Source organism: Thalassophryne amazonica, chromosome 17 (assembly GCF_902500255.1).
Source record: "Thalassophryne amazonica chromosome 17, fThaAma1.1, whole genome shotgun sequence".
Taxonomy (NCBI): Eukaryota; Metazoa; Chordata; class Actinopteri; order Batrachoidiformes; family Batrachoididae; genus Thalassophryne; species Thalassophryne amazonica.
The window spans coordinates 40,061,603-40,078,271 of record NC_047119.1 but is presented as its reverse complement, the minus strand read 5'-3'; the positions used below and the strand labels follow the sequence as shown (position 1 = coordinate 40,078,271).

Genomic DNA, 16,669 nt, shown 5'->3' with positions numbered 1-16,669 from the left:
ATACTGATGGACCCATGTTTCATCCTGTGTGATTAGCCTGTTGAGGAAGTCCTCCTGATTTTTTTGGCACATGGCCAAAAGAGCATGGGAGCATGTGACTCATTCCTGTTTCTGAAAAGGTGTGAGCACCAGGGAATCCATCGTGCAGAAAATCTCTGCAGGTGCAGATGGTCATGTATGAATTTTTCCACAGACACACTGATTTTGACATCTTGGGCCTGTTGGCGAACGGTTATGCGGTGATCCTCCAAAATGGTGGCCTCAACTTGCCAGATGGTGTCTTTATTAGTGGCTCACTTGTGATTCCCCGGGAATGGGAGCTGTTTCCACCAATGTCTGACCCCACTTGAACGGACAATGCCAGTGCTTGACTACATAATACAATGGGACATCTTCACAATAAGTCTCTTTCATCTCACTGAATGTCTCCTGTGTGTGCGGTCTCTCGAGTACACAAATCTGATGACCACGCTGCATTCAACTGGCTCCATTATCGCACCTTACTCCACCTTAGCACCTGTAAAAGACAAACTGTTAAAAGTTCAAGGCTGCAAATTACCACATGACCTATAGAGAAATGTATTATTATACACAGTAAATTTTGCAGAGGAAAATATACTCTGCTGGGATAACATTTGGTCCCAGTCCAAGCAGAGTTAAATATACTCTGTCACAGTGCTAAATCAACTCTATCACAGTGTAAAATAAACTCCATCGTGCTGTCAATGACTCTTATTGGAAAATCTTGATTTGATAAGACGGTAGAGCTGATTTCACTCTATAATAGAGTGTATTTTACTCTATTTAGACTGGGACCAAGTGTTATCCCGGCAGAGTATATTTTACTCTGCAAAATTTACTGTGGACATGTGCAATTTCAGACTCCTACAATAAATAGAAGTTGGTCAGGGGAAATCTTTAATGAACAGCCCTCATAATAATAAAATAAGTGCAGAAAATAAACTTGTCTGCAGATTAAAGACTGCTACATACAGAAAGGTCTCTGCTTTTGGTTCTGCTGCTGTTTCCTGTTAAAATCACATGTTCTTGTTGCTGGTCATTTTTCTTTGGTTGCTGCTTGACTTCACATGTACTTGTTTCTTCATCAGTCTGTCTGTTTCTGGTGAGTCTATGGTCAGTCTGTATGTGCTCAGCCTGTTGATGATCTGTTGTCAGCCTGTTATTTGGCTGTGGTCAGTCTGTTCTTGGTCTGTGGTCAGTATGTGGCCAGCCTGTTGTTGGTCTGTGACCAGCCTGTTATTGGTCTGTGGTCAGTCTGGTGTTGGTCGGTGGTCAGCCTGTTGTTGGTTGGTGACCAGCCTGTTGTTGGTCTGTGACCAGCCTGTTGTTGGTCTGTGATCAGCCTGTTGTTGGTCGGTGGTCAGCCTGTTGTTGGTTGGTGACCAGCCTGTTGTTGGTTGGTGGTCAGCCTGTTGTTGGTTGGTGATCAGCCTGTTGTTGGTCTGTAGTCAGCCTGTTGTTCGTTGGTGATCAGCCTGTTGTTGGTTGGTGGTCAGCCTGTTGTTGGTTGGTGGTCAGCCTGTTGTTGGTTGGTGATCAGCCTGTTGTTGGTCGGTGATCAGCCTGTTGTTGGTTGGTGGTCAGTCTGGTGTTGGTCGGTGGTCAGCCTGTTGTTGGTTGGTGACCAGCCTGTTGTTGGTCTGTGACCAGCCTGTTGTTGGTCTGTGATCAGCCTGTTGTTGGTCGGTGGTCAGCCTGTTGTTGGTTGGTGACCAGCCTGTTGTTGGTTGGTGGTCAGCCTGTTGTTGGTTGGTGATCAGCCTGTTGTTGGTCTGTAGTCAGCCTGTTGTTCGTTGGTGATCAGCCTGTTGTTGGTTGGTGGTCAGCCTGTTGTTGGTTGGTGATCAGCCTGTTGTTGGTCTGTGGTCAGTCTGTTGTTGGTCGATGATCAGCCTGTTGTTGGTTGGTGGTCAGCCTGTTGTTGGTTGGTGATCAGCCTGTTGTTGGTCTGTAGTCAGCCTGTTGTTGGTTGGTGGTCAGCCTGTTGTTGGTCTGTAGTCAGCCTGTTGTTGGTTGGTGATCAGCCTGTTGTTGGTCTGTAGTCAGCCTGTTGTTGGTTGGTGATCAGCCTGTTGTTGGTCTGTAGTCAGCCTGTTGTTGGTTGGTGGTCAGCCTGTTGTTGGTTGGTGGTCAGCCTGTTGTTGGTTGGTGATCAGCCTGTTGTTGGTTGGTGATCAGTCTGTTGTTGGTCTGTGATCAGCCTGTTGTTGGTTGGTGGTCAGCCTGTTGTTGATCTGTGGCTGGTCTGTGGTCTGCTGGGTGTCCGTCTGTGGTTTGGGTTGTGAGTTTGTCTGGTAGAACCCGATGTGATCATAGGGTTGAGTCTGTAGAAGACAGAAAGTGAGATTCTGAGTTACAATTTCATGGAATTTTTGTAAAATGAGGATCATCTTGAAAATATTTCATTTTTAAGGTAAATAAGGTAAAAGATAAGAAAGTGTGGAGATAAATGTTGGACTTCCTGCACAAAATACTAGTCCAGTTGATCTAGTTGAAGTCCTTACCCGGAACATGGCCCCGTGCCACCGTGCAGTGGGCGGGGCTGTAATTAGACGCAGACGCCTGCAGAGGTTTTTTCCTCTGAAAGCATTTTAATTAAACATAAAAATGATCAGAGCGCAGCAAAGCAGCAGTGACATTAAATATTAATGCCTTTGTCTCCTGGTACAGTGAACGCACCACTATTCATGGTCAGCTCATGTTTTAACACACATTCTCTCTCTCACACTGTCAAATTTTTGTGGGTACATTTTTTGCACTTTTATTGAACTTCAAACTGAAGGAGCAAAGACATGAAGGCAGACTTCAGAGCATTTTCAGATTATTTGTGTGATTTCTTTCATTCATGTTCTATACCCACTTACTCTAATCAAGGGCCACCGGGGGCTGGAGCCTTCCCAGCAGTCACCGGGCCTGGAAAAAACTATGGCACAGCCATGATTTCAATGACAATCTTTTATTTTATCTCATAAAAAACCTGAAAATTTAAATGTGGTTCAAATCACTCACTCATTTCGTGTGAGCAAAGGGTTAGGCTAAAGACGATGATGCTCGTGAATTTTATTTTATTGTTTTCCTGAGCTTTTGTGTTTTTAATCGTCGGCTCCGTCTTAATGACTCCCTAATAATTAGAAAATCCTGATAATCTTCATCGAGCCCATTGGGCTGAGTGACGGCGCACAGAGCGAGTCCTTATCTGTGAAGACATAAGTGTGTGAATCTCAACAGACACTAATTAACAAGAGCCCAAGAAACGCTGCAGGACTCAGAATCAGCTCCAGTCTGCATCAGATAATAACTGCACGGCATGCTGGAAAATCCTCCTAACACATGCCTACAAGGAAATGCTTCGACCGCCAGAATGTCAAAGGAAGACAGACAGACAGAGATGGACAACAGACAGACAGACAGACTGATGGATGGACAGAGTGACAGAAGAATATACAGCCAGAGAAACATGATGGACTGACAGACAGATGGCTGGATAAACAGAAAGACAGATGGGTGGATGGATGGACAGACAGACAGACAGACAGATGGACAGACAGACACTCCACACAAAAATTCTACACCTCATCCTCAAAAACTGAGTGCATGTGCACAAAGTACACTAGTGAAGAAAATCCAATCTTGAGTTTGCCAGAAAACCTTCTGTTAACCGTCTGGTTTTTCTGTGGGTCAGTAGTTCGTTTTATTACCTGCCTGTCAGTCACCTGTCTGTTACCTTTCTGAGAGTCAGTAGTTTGTTTTATCACCTGCCTGTCTGTCACCTGACTGTTACCTTTCTGTGAGTCAGTAGTTTGTGTTATCACCTGCCTGTCTGTCACCTGACTGTTACCTTTCTGGGGGTCAGTAGTTTGTGTGTCACCTGTCTGTCACCATTACGTTACCTGTCTGTGGGTCAGTAGTTTGTGTGTCACCTGTCTGTCTGTCTGTCACCTGTATGTTACCTTTCTGTGAGTCAGTAGTTTTTGTGTCACCTGTCTGTTACCTCTCTGTGGGTCAGTAGTTTGTGTGTCACCTGTCTGTCTGTCACCAATATGTTACCTGTCTGTGGGTCAGTAGTTTGTGTGTCACCTGTCTGTCTATTACCTTTCTGTGACTCAGTAGTTCATTTTATCACCTGCCTGTCTGTCACCTGTCTATTACCTTTCTGGGGGTCAGTAGTTTGTGTGTCACCTGTCTGTCTGTTTCCCATCTGTTACCTTTCTGTGAGTCAGTAGTTCATTATATCATCTGTCTGTCTGTCACCAGTCTCTTTCCTGTCTGTGGGTCAGTAGTTTGTGTGTTACCTGTCTGTGTTCAGGCCGTCTTCCCCCGCAGTAGCAGCTGTCTGTTATTCTCGGCGGCTCGAGCCAACCCGTCAGCCGTCAGCGCCTCCTCCAGGCTCCTCCTTGCCTGATACACCTTCAGCTCCTGCTCCCTGCAACACATCATTGACTAAATTAACATCATCAGCTGCTTCCTGTCTGTCTGCCTACAGGAACACACAGGAACAGGTTTCAGGAATCTCAGCAGACACAAGGAAGCAGATCCTAATCAAGGCTGACAAATGTTAATGTCCATAAAGTCTCAGGAACAAAATGTCAAAACTGCTCTGCTCTGACTGTTGTTTGTGCATATACACTGAACAGCAGATCAGAGTATTTAGCCTTCTTGGAGTCGCTGGTTGGAGTCCTCCATGGGGCTCCAGTGGGAGAATCTATTGTTCTGCTTGGGGACTTCAACACACGTGGGCAATGACAGAGAAACCTGGAGAGGCAGGATTGGGAGAAACGGTCTCCCTGATCTAAACCCAAGCGGTTGTTTGTTATTGGACTTCTGTGCTTGTCATGGACTGTCCATAACAAACACCATGTTCAAACATAAGGATGCTCATAAGTGTACAAGGTACCAAAGCATCCTAGGCCGCATGTTCTGGACTCTTCGGTGAAGAGAGGGGCAGAGCTGTCAACTGATCACCATCTGGTGGTGAGTTGGATCACACAGTGGGGGAGGACTTTGGATAGACCTGTAAGCCAAAACGGATAGTGTGAGTGAACTGGGAACATCTGGAGGAGCCCACTGCCTGACAGATGTTCAACTCACACCTCTGGTGGAGCTTTTCTGGCATCCATGTGGAGGTTGAGGCCAGTGAACCAGAATGGCCAATGTTCAAAACTTCAAATGCTGAAGCTGCAGCAGGGAGCTGTGGACTGAAGGTCTTAGGTGCCTCAAAGAGCAGAAACCCTCAAACACCATGGTGGGCACCAGCACTCAGGGAAACCATCCTACTGAAGGAGTCTTTCCGGGATATGTTTTCTCAGAGGACTCCGGAGACAGTAGCAAGGTACCGAAAGACCCAAAGGGCGGCAGCCTCTGTTGTGGGGGAGGCAAAGCAGTGGGTGTGGGAAGAGTTCAGAGCAGTCACGGAGAAGGACTTTCAGTCGGCACCAAGGTATTTCTGGAGAACCGTGCAGCATTTCAGGGGAGGAAAACGGGGAACCATCCAAGTTATATACAGTAAGGACGGGACTCTGATGACCTCAACTGAGGAGGTAATCGGTTGCTGGAATGCTGGAAGGACCACTTTGAGGAACTCCTACATCAGGCTGGAGCACCCTCTGTACTAGAGGCAGAGCTGGAAGCTGATCATCATCAATTTCCCCGGTGGAAGTTATTCCACAGTGGCGAAGCTTCCGGAGTTGATGAGATCCATCCAGAAATGCTGAAGGCTCTGGGTGTGGAGGAATTGTCTTGGATGAGACATCTCATCAACACTGCTTGCTTGGAGGTCTGGGACAGTGCCAAAGGAGTGGCAAGTTGGCGTGGTGGTCCTCATATTTAAAAAAGGGGACCAGAGAGTGTGTGCCAACTAAAGGGGCGTCACACCACTCAGTATCCCTGGCAAAGTCTACTCCAGGGTGCTGGAAAGGAGGGTTTGGCTGATAGTCAAACCTCAGATTGAAGAGGAACAATGCAGGTTCTGTACTGGCTGTGGAGCTGACCAGCTCTTCAATCTCACAAGGATCCTGGAGGAGGCCTGGGAGTATACAGATCCAGTCTACGTGTGTTTTATGGACTTGGAGAAGGCGTATGATCAGGTACCCTGGGAGATACTGTGGGAGGTGCTGCGTGAGTATGGAATGAGGAGGTCCCTTCTCAGGACCATCCAATCTCTGTACTCACAAAGCGAGAGCTGTGATCGGGTGTTCTGCAGTAAGTTGGACCCGTTTCCAGTATGGGCTGGCCGCCACCAGTGCTGCTCCTTGTCACCAATCCTGTTTGTCATATTCATGGACAGGATATCAAGGTGTAGTTCAGGAGAGGAGGGTCTTACGTTTGGTGGGCTCAGGATCTCATCGCTGCTTTTTGCAGATGATGTGGTCCTGTTAGCATCATCAGGCTGTAACCTCCAGAACTCACTGGATGGGTTCGCAGCCGAGTGTGAAGCGGCTGGGATGAGGATCAGCACCTCTAAATCTGAGGCCATGGTTCTCAGCAGGTAACCAATGGACTGCATACTCCGGGTAGGGAATGAGGTCTTGCTCTAAGTGAATGAGTTTAAATACCTTGGGGTCTTGTTCATGAGCGAGGGGACAATGTACCGTGAGACTGGCTGGAGAATTGGCGCAGCAGGGACGGTGTTGCATTTGCTCTATCGTACAGTGTTCATGAGGGTTGAGTCATGAGCGAAAAAACTTGAATGCAGGTTCAAGTGGCTGAAATGGGTTTCCTCAGGAGGGTGGCTGGGATCTCCTTTAGAGATAGAGTGAGAAGCTCAGTCGTTCTTGAGGAGCTCAGAGTAGAGCTGCTAATCCTGTGCATTGAGAGGAGCCAGCTGAGGTGGTTCGGTCATCTGGTAAAGATGCCTCTTGGGCGTCTCCCTAGGGAGGTGTTCCAGGCACGTCCAGCTGGGATGAGACACTGGGGAAGACCCAGGACTAGGTGGAGAGATTATATCTCCACACTGGCCTGGGAACGCCTCGGGATTCCCCAGTCAGATGTGGTAAATGTGGCCCGGAAAGGGAAATTCTGGGTCCCCTACTGGAGTTGCTGCCCCCGCGACCCGATCCCGGATAAGCAGTTGAAGATGAGTGAGTGAGTGTGTTTTACTTTTCCAAGAGGTCATGTGATCACTGCCTGTTTGCACAGTGATACTTTCTAACATCCTCACAGATATTTGACTGTTTTTCTTTGTGATCTGAGCTCCTCTGACATTTTTTACTTACATATTTTTATCACATAATGAAAAATAAGAGATAAAAGGAAACATACTGATGATGACATAAAGCAAAAATGCTGGAGAAAAATAAATGACGAAATCCAAAAACTTTGAGATATCCTGCTGACAAACTAAAACCTTGAATTTATGTTTTACATTTAAAAAGTACACTCAAGAAAAACAAGAGGGGGGGGGGAGAGAAAACAGATGAAGAGAAGAAGAATGGAAGAGGAGGAGATGAAAAATGAGTGAAGGATGAAAACAGAAAACCTGGAGGGAAGGATAGAAAGGGGTGCAGGAGGAAGAAAATTAAAATTTTAAAGCAGGAGAGAATAAAGGAAGATTGGAAATGAAACAAAGAAAAATTAAGGAAATATTAAACCAGAGATTAACAATGTGACCACAGTGCACTCTGCTGGCAAAGTCCAGCAACCGTCGTGTGCAACAAAGAACAGCACCCTGTGTGTGTGTGTGTGTGTGTGTGTGTGTGTGTGTGTGTGTGTGTGTGAGAGAGAGAGAGAGAGAGAGAGAGAGAGAGTGTCCCTGCGTTCGAATACACAAAACCAGATGTTTACAGATGATGCGGATGTGCATCCTCACGTACTTCTTCCATTACCAGGCTCCAGCTACATCATGGGTAGCATGGTGCTGTGTGTTTATCATTATGGCGTCTGTGGTGATGTTGTGGGGCACCACGGTTGTGCACTACCAATTGTAACACGCTCCACACGGGGCGTCTCTCAGCGATTGTTTGCGTGTCTCACCGGATGTGTTCGTCGGTGATGGTGAACGCCCTGCAGAGCGGCTGAGATGCATTCAGCCAGACGGCTGGATTCTTCTCAGTGGCTGCACACGTCTGTCCGATGATCGGTGCAGAGCTCATGTGCAGAGCGCTGGCAATGGCCGACAGCAGAGTCTCATCACTGGAGTCTGGACCCACACCTGCACAGGCAGAAACAGGTCAAAGGTCAGGACTGTGGAGCAGAGGGAACAGGGTGCTGGAGGGACTTTGGGTCTCACTCTGCAGGCCTTTGGGCAGGTCCATCGTCCGCAGGACTTCTTCTGTCACATCTGACGACCGCAGACCCGCTAACCTCTTCTCCCAAAACAACTACAGACACAGAGACCAAAAACCCAAAAACAGTTCCTGTTAAAACTGCTGAAGAATAACACTGAAACAGTTTAACTCTGTGCACTTTCACTTCCATCTTTTTAATCAAAATAAATAAAAACTATTTTATTTACGTATATACTTACGCTTCACAAACCAAAAAACAACACACACACACACACACACACACACACACACACACACACACACACACACACACACACACACACACACACTATCAATAGTTAATTAAAATAATTAATATGTTACATAAAATAAATTTTAAACACTAAACAATAGAGTTTTCCCACCATAAGTAACTGTAGGCAGATTAGATTTAAAAATGTGGATGGAACTTGACCACCTGATCTCAGCCAGCAGTTTGTTCCACAGTCAAACTCCTGCTGGAATGCCCCTGTTAACAGGAAGCCCAGCGTGGTCAGCACCTGTGTGGGCACAGACAACCCCTGGCTCCACGCCGTATTGCACTCTGGGCCGGCCACAGTTCTGCTAGCACCTCCAGTAACGGTGGCCTTGGTAATCGGAATCGGCTTCTGAGCCATTCATCATCATTTGCAGGTAAATCCTCACGTTACCTGAATACAGGCTCACCTCAGATTGCAGCATTTGCAAGGTCCTCTAACAACGCTAACAGAGCCATTGTTAATACCATTTTCCTCATCACTTTGCTCATGCTTTTATATCCACCCATGTAACTGCAACCCTGTGGGTGTGCTAATTGCTCATCTGTATGTCTCTGATGTGCACATCACTCTGATGACTTCTTCTTTTCACACTATTAACAGTTTCCCTGCATCACCTCTATGTGTCAGCAGTGGAACAATAGCTGTAGAAACATGCGTATGCCAGCCATGATTTTTGCGTGATGCACCACACATTTCCATGCTTTGAAATTTTGATACATCTGAACGTTAGCATGGAAACGGACGGACGCCACGTTTTTGTGCGTACGCAACCTTTGTACATGAGGTCCCAGGTCTGGTGGTTTTGGATTTGGATCTCCTGACTGGTGCAGCACAGCCCAGTGCTCCAAATCGCATCCATGTTTCTCTGCTCACTCTTCCCAGTGAAGTTTCAGTGCCCTCCAGTGGCCACAGTCACCATGACAATCCAATCTTCTCATCTGCTATCTCTTTCTTGTAAATGGCTGGGTGTTTCCATGGTGTCACCCGTGCATGTGAGCGTCTCACCTGTCTCGGCTGCTCAGTTGCCCTCTGCAGATCTGCCTTGACCTTGTTCCCGGGGTGACTGGTAACCTTGGTGACAGGCTGTTTGAAGATGGACGCAGTCTGTCTGATGGGCAGAGCCGTGTTCAGGTCCGGTTTACCTCCCTGAGCGAGAGACAAACACAAACTCACTTCCTCAGCAGAATGTGACCATTTCCTCTTCAACATTTCTACCTCCACTTCCTAACTCTATATTTCACTCTTATTTCTTTTATTTTCTCAGATTTCTTTGTTCTTTCTTTCCTTCCTCCTTTGCCATATTTCCTTCTTTCCTACCTTACTTTCCTTCACTGTGTCCTTCCTTCCTGTGACCAACTCTTCATTTGGATCATCCACAAATGAATCATTACAAAATTCCAACCTGCTGGATGGAAAAACCTGGAAATGCTTCTCAGAGTCAGACTTCAATAAAAATCCTAAGAGACACAACGCTGTTCTGGTTCTGGTGCCCACTAGACTCTCGATGGTTCTGAGGTTCCTGATTTGCTGTCAGTATTTCAAAGTGGCTCGGTGGGACTTTAGTTTTTCTGTGGTTTTCTGGACCAGTCTGGATTCTCAGTCTTTGCTGTAATTTATGCCTTCAGCCTCGTCCAGACGCAGATCCCCAGTCTCATGTTGCCAAGCTAAGGCAGTGACCAGACTTTGTGATTGCAATATTATTAGTGGTAAGCAGTAGTAGCACAGAGCTCAAATAGCAGTATATATCTTCACAGCTGTGACTCCTCCCTCACATACATAACCCCTCCCTCCCGTGTGTAACCCCTCCCTCTTTTGTATGCTCCTTGTGTTACCTTGGCGAGGCTCATTGCTTCATGTCGGAGTCTCTGTTTGCTTTTCTGCAGCTTTCCAGGCATCATTTTCCCGGTCCGAAAATCAAAGCATCCCAGGTCCACCTTGTTGCCAAGGTAACGAGCCAGCTGAGGCTTACTCCTGAACTTCTTCCCTGTTGGACTGAAGGAAGGGAGGAAGCACGGAAACAAGGAAAAAAGAAGAATCCAAAAGAAAAGATTTTGTGATTATCATTTTGAGACAAAACTGAGGCATGTTTTAAAGACCAAACAGACACTGATGGCTAAACACAGAGGGGAAGAGGGGAAGCAAGTGCCAAGGCAAAAGCATTGCACGAAATCAGGTAAGGTTGAGTAGAATGCACGGGTGCTGTGTTCCAGCACTTTATGGAACCGCCTTGGATCCAGACCCACGGAGGCCAGTGGTGCATCCTTATCTTTGGGACACATCTATTTTCCGCCATAAAACAACGCCTGACCTTCCTCATCACCTCATCTGGGCCTCCTTTTGACATTCCAGTAACCAGAGAAATAAAGTACCAAGTAGGGCTGCAACCAACGATTATTCGGATCATCGATGAATCTGATGGGGTTTCGACACGATTAATCGATTAATCGGATTAGTGGGGAATATTTTTAAAAATGTGCCAGGGAAACAATTTTTCTCTCCTTCCATCACTTTATTTAACAACAGAACATTATTTGAAAATTTAAAATACTTGAAAATCAACAAATCGTCAAATGTCCCTTGGCTGTTGAAATATTTCAAATAGCACTGCTTTATCAAAGTGCTGAGTTGCCATAAGACAACATTGAAACATATAAATGTTAGAAAATATATGGTGAAAAAAGAGGTATTTTTGTTGCTGCAAATGAGCAATTAGCATAACCAGTTAATCATAAAACCTAAATCAAAAACTGTAGCCTGACTCATTATATGTGCAACATTCTCTGTATAACTTGTAAACTATGTGGTCATTTCACAATGACACATGACTCATGTCTCTTTCTTTAAAACTGTATTGTAGCATTATTAGTTATTATTATTACTATTATTATTGTTGCTATTATTATTAATATACGAGGTCTATTATATAATAAACCAACCCTTTTATTTTTTTTTAACTATGTGGATTTGAATGACGTGCGATTACACCAATCATGCTTGAACCCTCGTGCGCATGCGTGAGCTTTTTCACGCGTGTTGGTGACGTCATTTCCCTGTGGGCAGGCCTTGAGTGAGATGTGGTCCCGCCCTCTTGGCTGAATTCCTTTGTTTCACATGCTGCTCGAGACGGCGCGCGTTGCTTTATCAAAATTTTTTCTGGACCTGTGAGGAATATCCGAGTGGACACTATTCGAGAAATTAAGCTGGTTTTCGGTGAAAAGTTTAACAGCTGATGAGAGATTATGGGGTGTTTCTGTCGGTGTAAGGACTTCCCACGGAGCGGGACGTCGTGCAGCACTTCCAGGCGCCGTCGTCGGCCTGTTTCGACCTGAAAACATCCTAATTTAAGGCTTAATTCACCCAGGACGTCGTGAGAGAACAGAGAAGATTCAGAAGAGGCCGGCATGAGGACTTTATGCGGACATTCCACTGTTTAAGGACATTTTTTAATGAAAGACGTGCGCGCAAATTTGCCGAGTCGTTTCCGTGACGACTTGGCAAATCTGTGTGCACCACGACAGGAAAAAAACCTCCGTGTTGAAAACCATTTGTAAAATTCAGGCGGCTTTTGATGGCTTTCAACAAGTGAGTAACTGAGAAATCGTTTAACTGGGATTACCAGCATTTTTACACTACTCCTCTATCTACCAAGCGCTGCCAAATGGCAGCACTGGGGTACTTTACATCTCATTAGGCCACATTTTGTTATGTACATGGGGGCCATTAGATCAGAATGTGCAAGTGCTGGAAAGCCAGCTCACAACACATACTCACTCTGTTGACTGAGAGACGCAGAGATGGCTAAGCTTTATAGCACAGAGCATATAAGATATTTTGGACATCCAGTGTGGGCAGCAAAGTACTGTGCATATGACAATAAAGCTTTGAATCTTGAATCTAAATTTCTTCTACTAAGTGTTGTGTTTTTTGTAACAAGTTCACAGAAAGGAGATGTGGCAGTGCAGGTGCGTTCAGACAAACTAGGTCAAATGTCACCTGGTAACAATAGAAATAATAAGAATATAGAAATAACAAAACATTAGCATAATAACTATTGAAGTAATAGTGGTACAAATATCATTCCTAAAGCTATGGGTATGTCTTTATGGTCAAAGAATCTGATAAAGTTGAAAAGTTTATTTTATTCTTTATAACTAAACATCTGTTTTTTCTTATGTACTTGGGTTCTGTCTTTAGAGTTACTTCTTACAAATGTAACTGAAACTAGTTTTTATTTTTGCTGACACAAAGAGGACAAATGTGCAAGCTGAATAAGGTGCTACTGTGTATTAGCTCATGAAAGGGGGTCGTTGAGATGTAAATCCAGGGAGTGCAGCTGCCATTTGGCAGCACCTTGGGATTTAAAGGTATAACTGCCATTTGGCAGGTCCTTGGGAGTTCTAGTGCTTGGGCATGTTCCAACTTGCCCGTTAAGGTTTCCAACGGAGGTGTTTTTCCTGTCGCGACCCCCCACGGTCGGGTCCTGCCCGACATGCGACTCTGCCCGCACGTTCTTTCATTACAAAATGTCTGTTAACAATGGAATGTCCGACTAAACTCCTCATGCCGACTTCTTCTGAAAGTTCTCTGTTCTCTGACGACTTCCTGGGTCAACAGAGCCTGAAATGTGGAAGTTTTCAACTTGAAACGGCGAGACACTGCCGCCTCGAAGCGCAGATCGCCGTCAGGCGCTGTGGGCCATCCTTACGGCAACACTACAGACCAAAATCTCTCATCAGCCGTTAAAATTTTTACCGAAAACCTTTAAATCCATCAGATCAGTTTGAGCTGAATATGTTCAGTTTAGATGGAACCACTGCAAAAAGAGATCAGGAGAGTGTGTGCGTGTGTGTGTGTATATTTGTGTGAGAGAGAGAGAGAGAGAGACACACAGAGAGAGAGAGACCCAAGAATTAAAGTAAAGGTTAAAGGTCAACTTTATCAGTCAAGCAGTGATGTATGAGACTGAGACATGGGCAGTGAAGGGAGTGTCAGAGGAAAAATGAGAAAGTAAAGATGGACAGAAAAAGAATCAGAGGACAGTCAGAGAAACATCTAAGAAAGTCCAGGAAAGAAGGCTGAGGCAGTTTGGACATGAGATAACAGATGAACACACACACTTTGAACCTGTGTCAGGAAAGACCTCATAATATTTTGTTCGCTGTCTGACTGCTGGTCTCTTTTGGTCATGTGACGTTGTGTTCAGTGTTTGTTCCCGTAAGCCGCTGACTCGTGCTGAGAACTTTCTGGAAGTGATGAGTCACATGCAGAAACAAACTGAAAGCTGATCTTTGGCCCGTGTGACCGCACAGCTCCAGGATGTGGCAACGCACACAGACCACATGGGCCTGTCAGCCCAGTGATGTCATTTCCTGTATGCTGACATGATTCAGATAGATCCTGATGGACAGTTAAGTGTCTGTCAAATTAACAGTGATCAATAATTGATGAGTAACTCTGATCAGTTCAATTACTCGTACTATGCGTTTACTTCTGGACCTCCACAGTAAATCTGTGACCTACAACTCACTGAGTGCCGCAACAGGCCGGTATGGATTCTCAGACTAACCACTGCATCCGGATCGGTCTGGACTCTCAGACTGACTCTTGCATCCGAGTCAGTCTGGACTCTCAGATTGACCACTGCATCCGGGTCGATCTGGACTCTTACACTGACCACTACATCTGGATCGGTCTGGACTCTCAGAATGACTCTTGCATCCAGATCGGTCTGGACTCTCAGACTGACCACTGCATCAAGTCGGTCTGGACTCTCAGATTGACCACTGCATCTGGATCGGTTTGGACTCTCAGATTGACCACTGCATCTGGATCGGTCTGGACTCTCAGATTGACCACTGCATCTGGATCGGTTTGGACTCTCAGACTGACCACTGCATCCGGGTCGATCTGGACTCTTAGATTGACCACTGCATCTGGATCGGTCTGGACTCTCAGACTGACCACTGCATCCAGGTCGATCTGGACTCTTAGATTGACCACTGCATCTGGATCGGTATGGACTCTCAGACTGACTCTTGCATCCGGGTCGGTTTGGACTCTCAGACTGACCACTGCATCCGGATCGGTCTGGACTCTCAGACTGACTCTTGCATCCGGGTTGGTTTGGACTCTCAGACTGACCACTGCATCCGGATCGGTCTGGACTCTCAGACTGACTCTTGCATCCGGGTCGGTCTGGACTCTCAGGCTGACCACTGCATCCGGATGGGTGTGGACTCTCAGACTGACTCTTGCATCTAGATCGGTCTGGACTGTCAGACTGACCACTGCATCCAGATCGGTCTGTACTGTCAGTGATGTTCCTCATCTTTCTTAGTTTGACTTTGATTTTAAAAGCAGTTGAAGATTCTTTGAGTCAGACTGACCTTTGGGTAAAACGTTTATCTTTAGGTGTGGTGATCAATAATCCTGATCAGGACCTGCAGCATCACACTGATCAATAACACTGATCTGTACCTGTAGCATCGCACTGATCAATAACCGGTCAATAACACTGATCTGTACCTATAGCACTGATCGATAACTGATCAATAACACTGATCTGTACCTATAGCACTGATCGATAACTGATCAATAACACTGATCTGTACCTGTAGCATGCCACTAATTGATAATTGATCGGTAACATTGATCTGTACTCGTAGCACTACACTGATCCACAATTGATCCGTAACAATGACCAGGACCTGTAGCATCAGAGTGATCGATAACACTGATTGGTACCTGTAGTAATAGACGTCACTCTTGCCGGCACTCAGCCCAGACTTCCGAATCACTTCCTCTTTCTTCCAGCCGGGCGGAAGCGCTGGGCAGTCTGTCTTCTTCCTCTCCATCTTTAGAATCCAATCGATTAGTCTCTGATCAGATCAATCGATCAGCGATAAAGGCTGTCAAACTGTGGCGCGCCTTCTGGTGACGAATGTGACGTCTCCCTGTTTATGTAACTTATTCCGGCTCAATAAAGTGTACAGTGGCCCGAGTCCCACCGGAGTCCAAGTCTCTGACATAAACCAGATCTACGTCCGGATGCGATTAGTTTCCCTCCACGCAGAAAACAAGAGTACAACCGGGACGATCTGATCCGGATCCGATCCGAGCTAAGCTGTTAACGACAGGTTCTGACGTCATCCAGCACGCACACACAGATTCTTTGTTGCACAAGATAATTCACTCCCTTTAAAAATAAAAACATGGAAATTAGAAAAACTATGTGCGTTCACTAAGTTTTTCTGCAAACACAAAGATAGTTACCGATCATCGACGTGTTTTTAAAATACACACATTCATTTTTAAATACAAATACAGCCATAAATGTTAGGTTTGTCTGATTCTGCAAATGTTGTATTCTTTAAATCGACTTAGTCATAATGTTCAGATTTGATTGGCTATCAGATATGTTTGATTACAAATCTATTTGAAATATATTTCTGCTTTTTGTCCTTTCTGTCCATATCTATCTTGTTGCCACTTTGCTACTTCCGTGTTTTATAAAATATGTTTGGGTTTTTTTTCGGTGTGGTGATGTATACCATATATTAAATATATACCCTCAGTTCAATCTTTCGCTCTTCCTTTGTACGCTTCGGTAGTTATAGTAAAAGCTGATTCTGGACAGTGAATCCTGTACATCTGGATAGTACACTGCGAAGCAGCGCGGCAGCCATCTTACCACTCCCTTTGTGTTCAAGCGCTGATCTGTTCTTTACTTCTCGACGATCAGGTCAACGATATAAATGTCAACTTAAGAAACTTCATAAAGACTACAGTCAAGAGCAGATACATGTCAGACAAAGATCACTTTGTAAAATTATTTATTGGAAGTACTGTGACGTTTAATGTTCTTTCTGACCTGTTATTACACAGTTATAATCAATAAAACACCATTATACTAAAAATGGACAATTTACCATTTTTTATATGCTTTCATATTGTTTATATTGTAGATGAGCGGGAATGTTGGAAACTTGGAGAGAGAGAGAGAGAGAGAACACACACAAAGACAGACAGAGCAAACACACACACACAGAGCGAACACACACAGAGAGAAAGCGGACAGAGAACACAGACACAGAGAGAGCGAACACACACACACACACAGAGTGAATA

At 45.3% G+C, this 16,669-nt stretch overlaps 1 protein-coding gene across 1 annotated transcript; it reads right to left on the bottom strand.

Moving 5' to 3' along the window:
• Window positions 1-1,165: 1,165 nt before the first annotated feature.
• Window positions 1,166-15,694, bottom strand: mbd2 (methyl-CpG binding domain protein 2). Its single transcript, XM_034192482.1, has 7 exons — window positions 15,287-15,694; window positions 10,375-10,534; window positions 9,548-9,688; window positions 8,246-8,336; window positions 7,990-8,167; window positions 4,314-4,444; window positions 1,166-2,345 (listed from the first exon to the last, which is right to left on the bottom strand). Exons 1-6 carry the CDS (start codon window positions 15,394-15,396, stop codon window positions 4,324-4,326), a joined length of 801 nt encoding a protein of 266 aa, XP_034048373.1. The 5' UTR covers window positions 15,397-15,694; the 3' UTR covers window positions 1,166-2,345; window positions 4,314-4,323.
• Between the last annotated feature and the right edge of the window lie 975 nt (window positions 15,695-16,669).

What these genes read in the sequence shown, in the direction of transcription:
- mbd2 (XM_034192482.1), bottom strand. Translation starts at nt 15,396, where the DNA reads ATGGAGAGGAAGAAGACAGACTGCCCAGCGCTTCCGCCCGGCTGGAAG. An exon ending in AGTGACGTCTATTACTACAG is followed by an intron (nt 10,535 to 15,286) that starts GTACCAATCAGT and finishes CCCTTCCTTCAG; the next exon opens with TCCAACAGGGAAGAAGTTCA. An exon ending in AAGCAATGAGCCTCGCCAAG is followed by an intron (nt 9,689 to 10,374) that starts GTAACACAAGGA and finishes TCTCTCGCTCAG; the next exon opens with GGAGGTAAACCGGACCTGAA.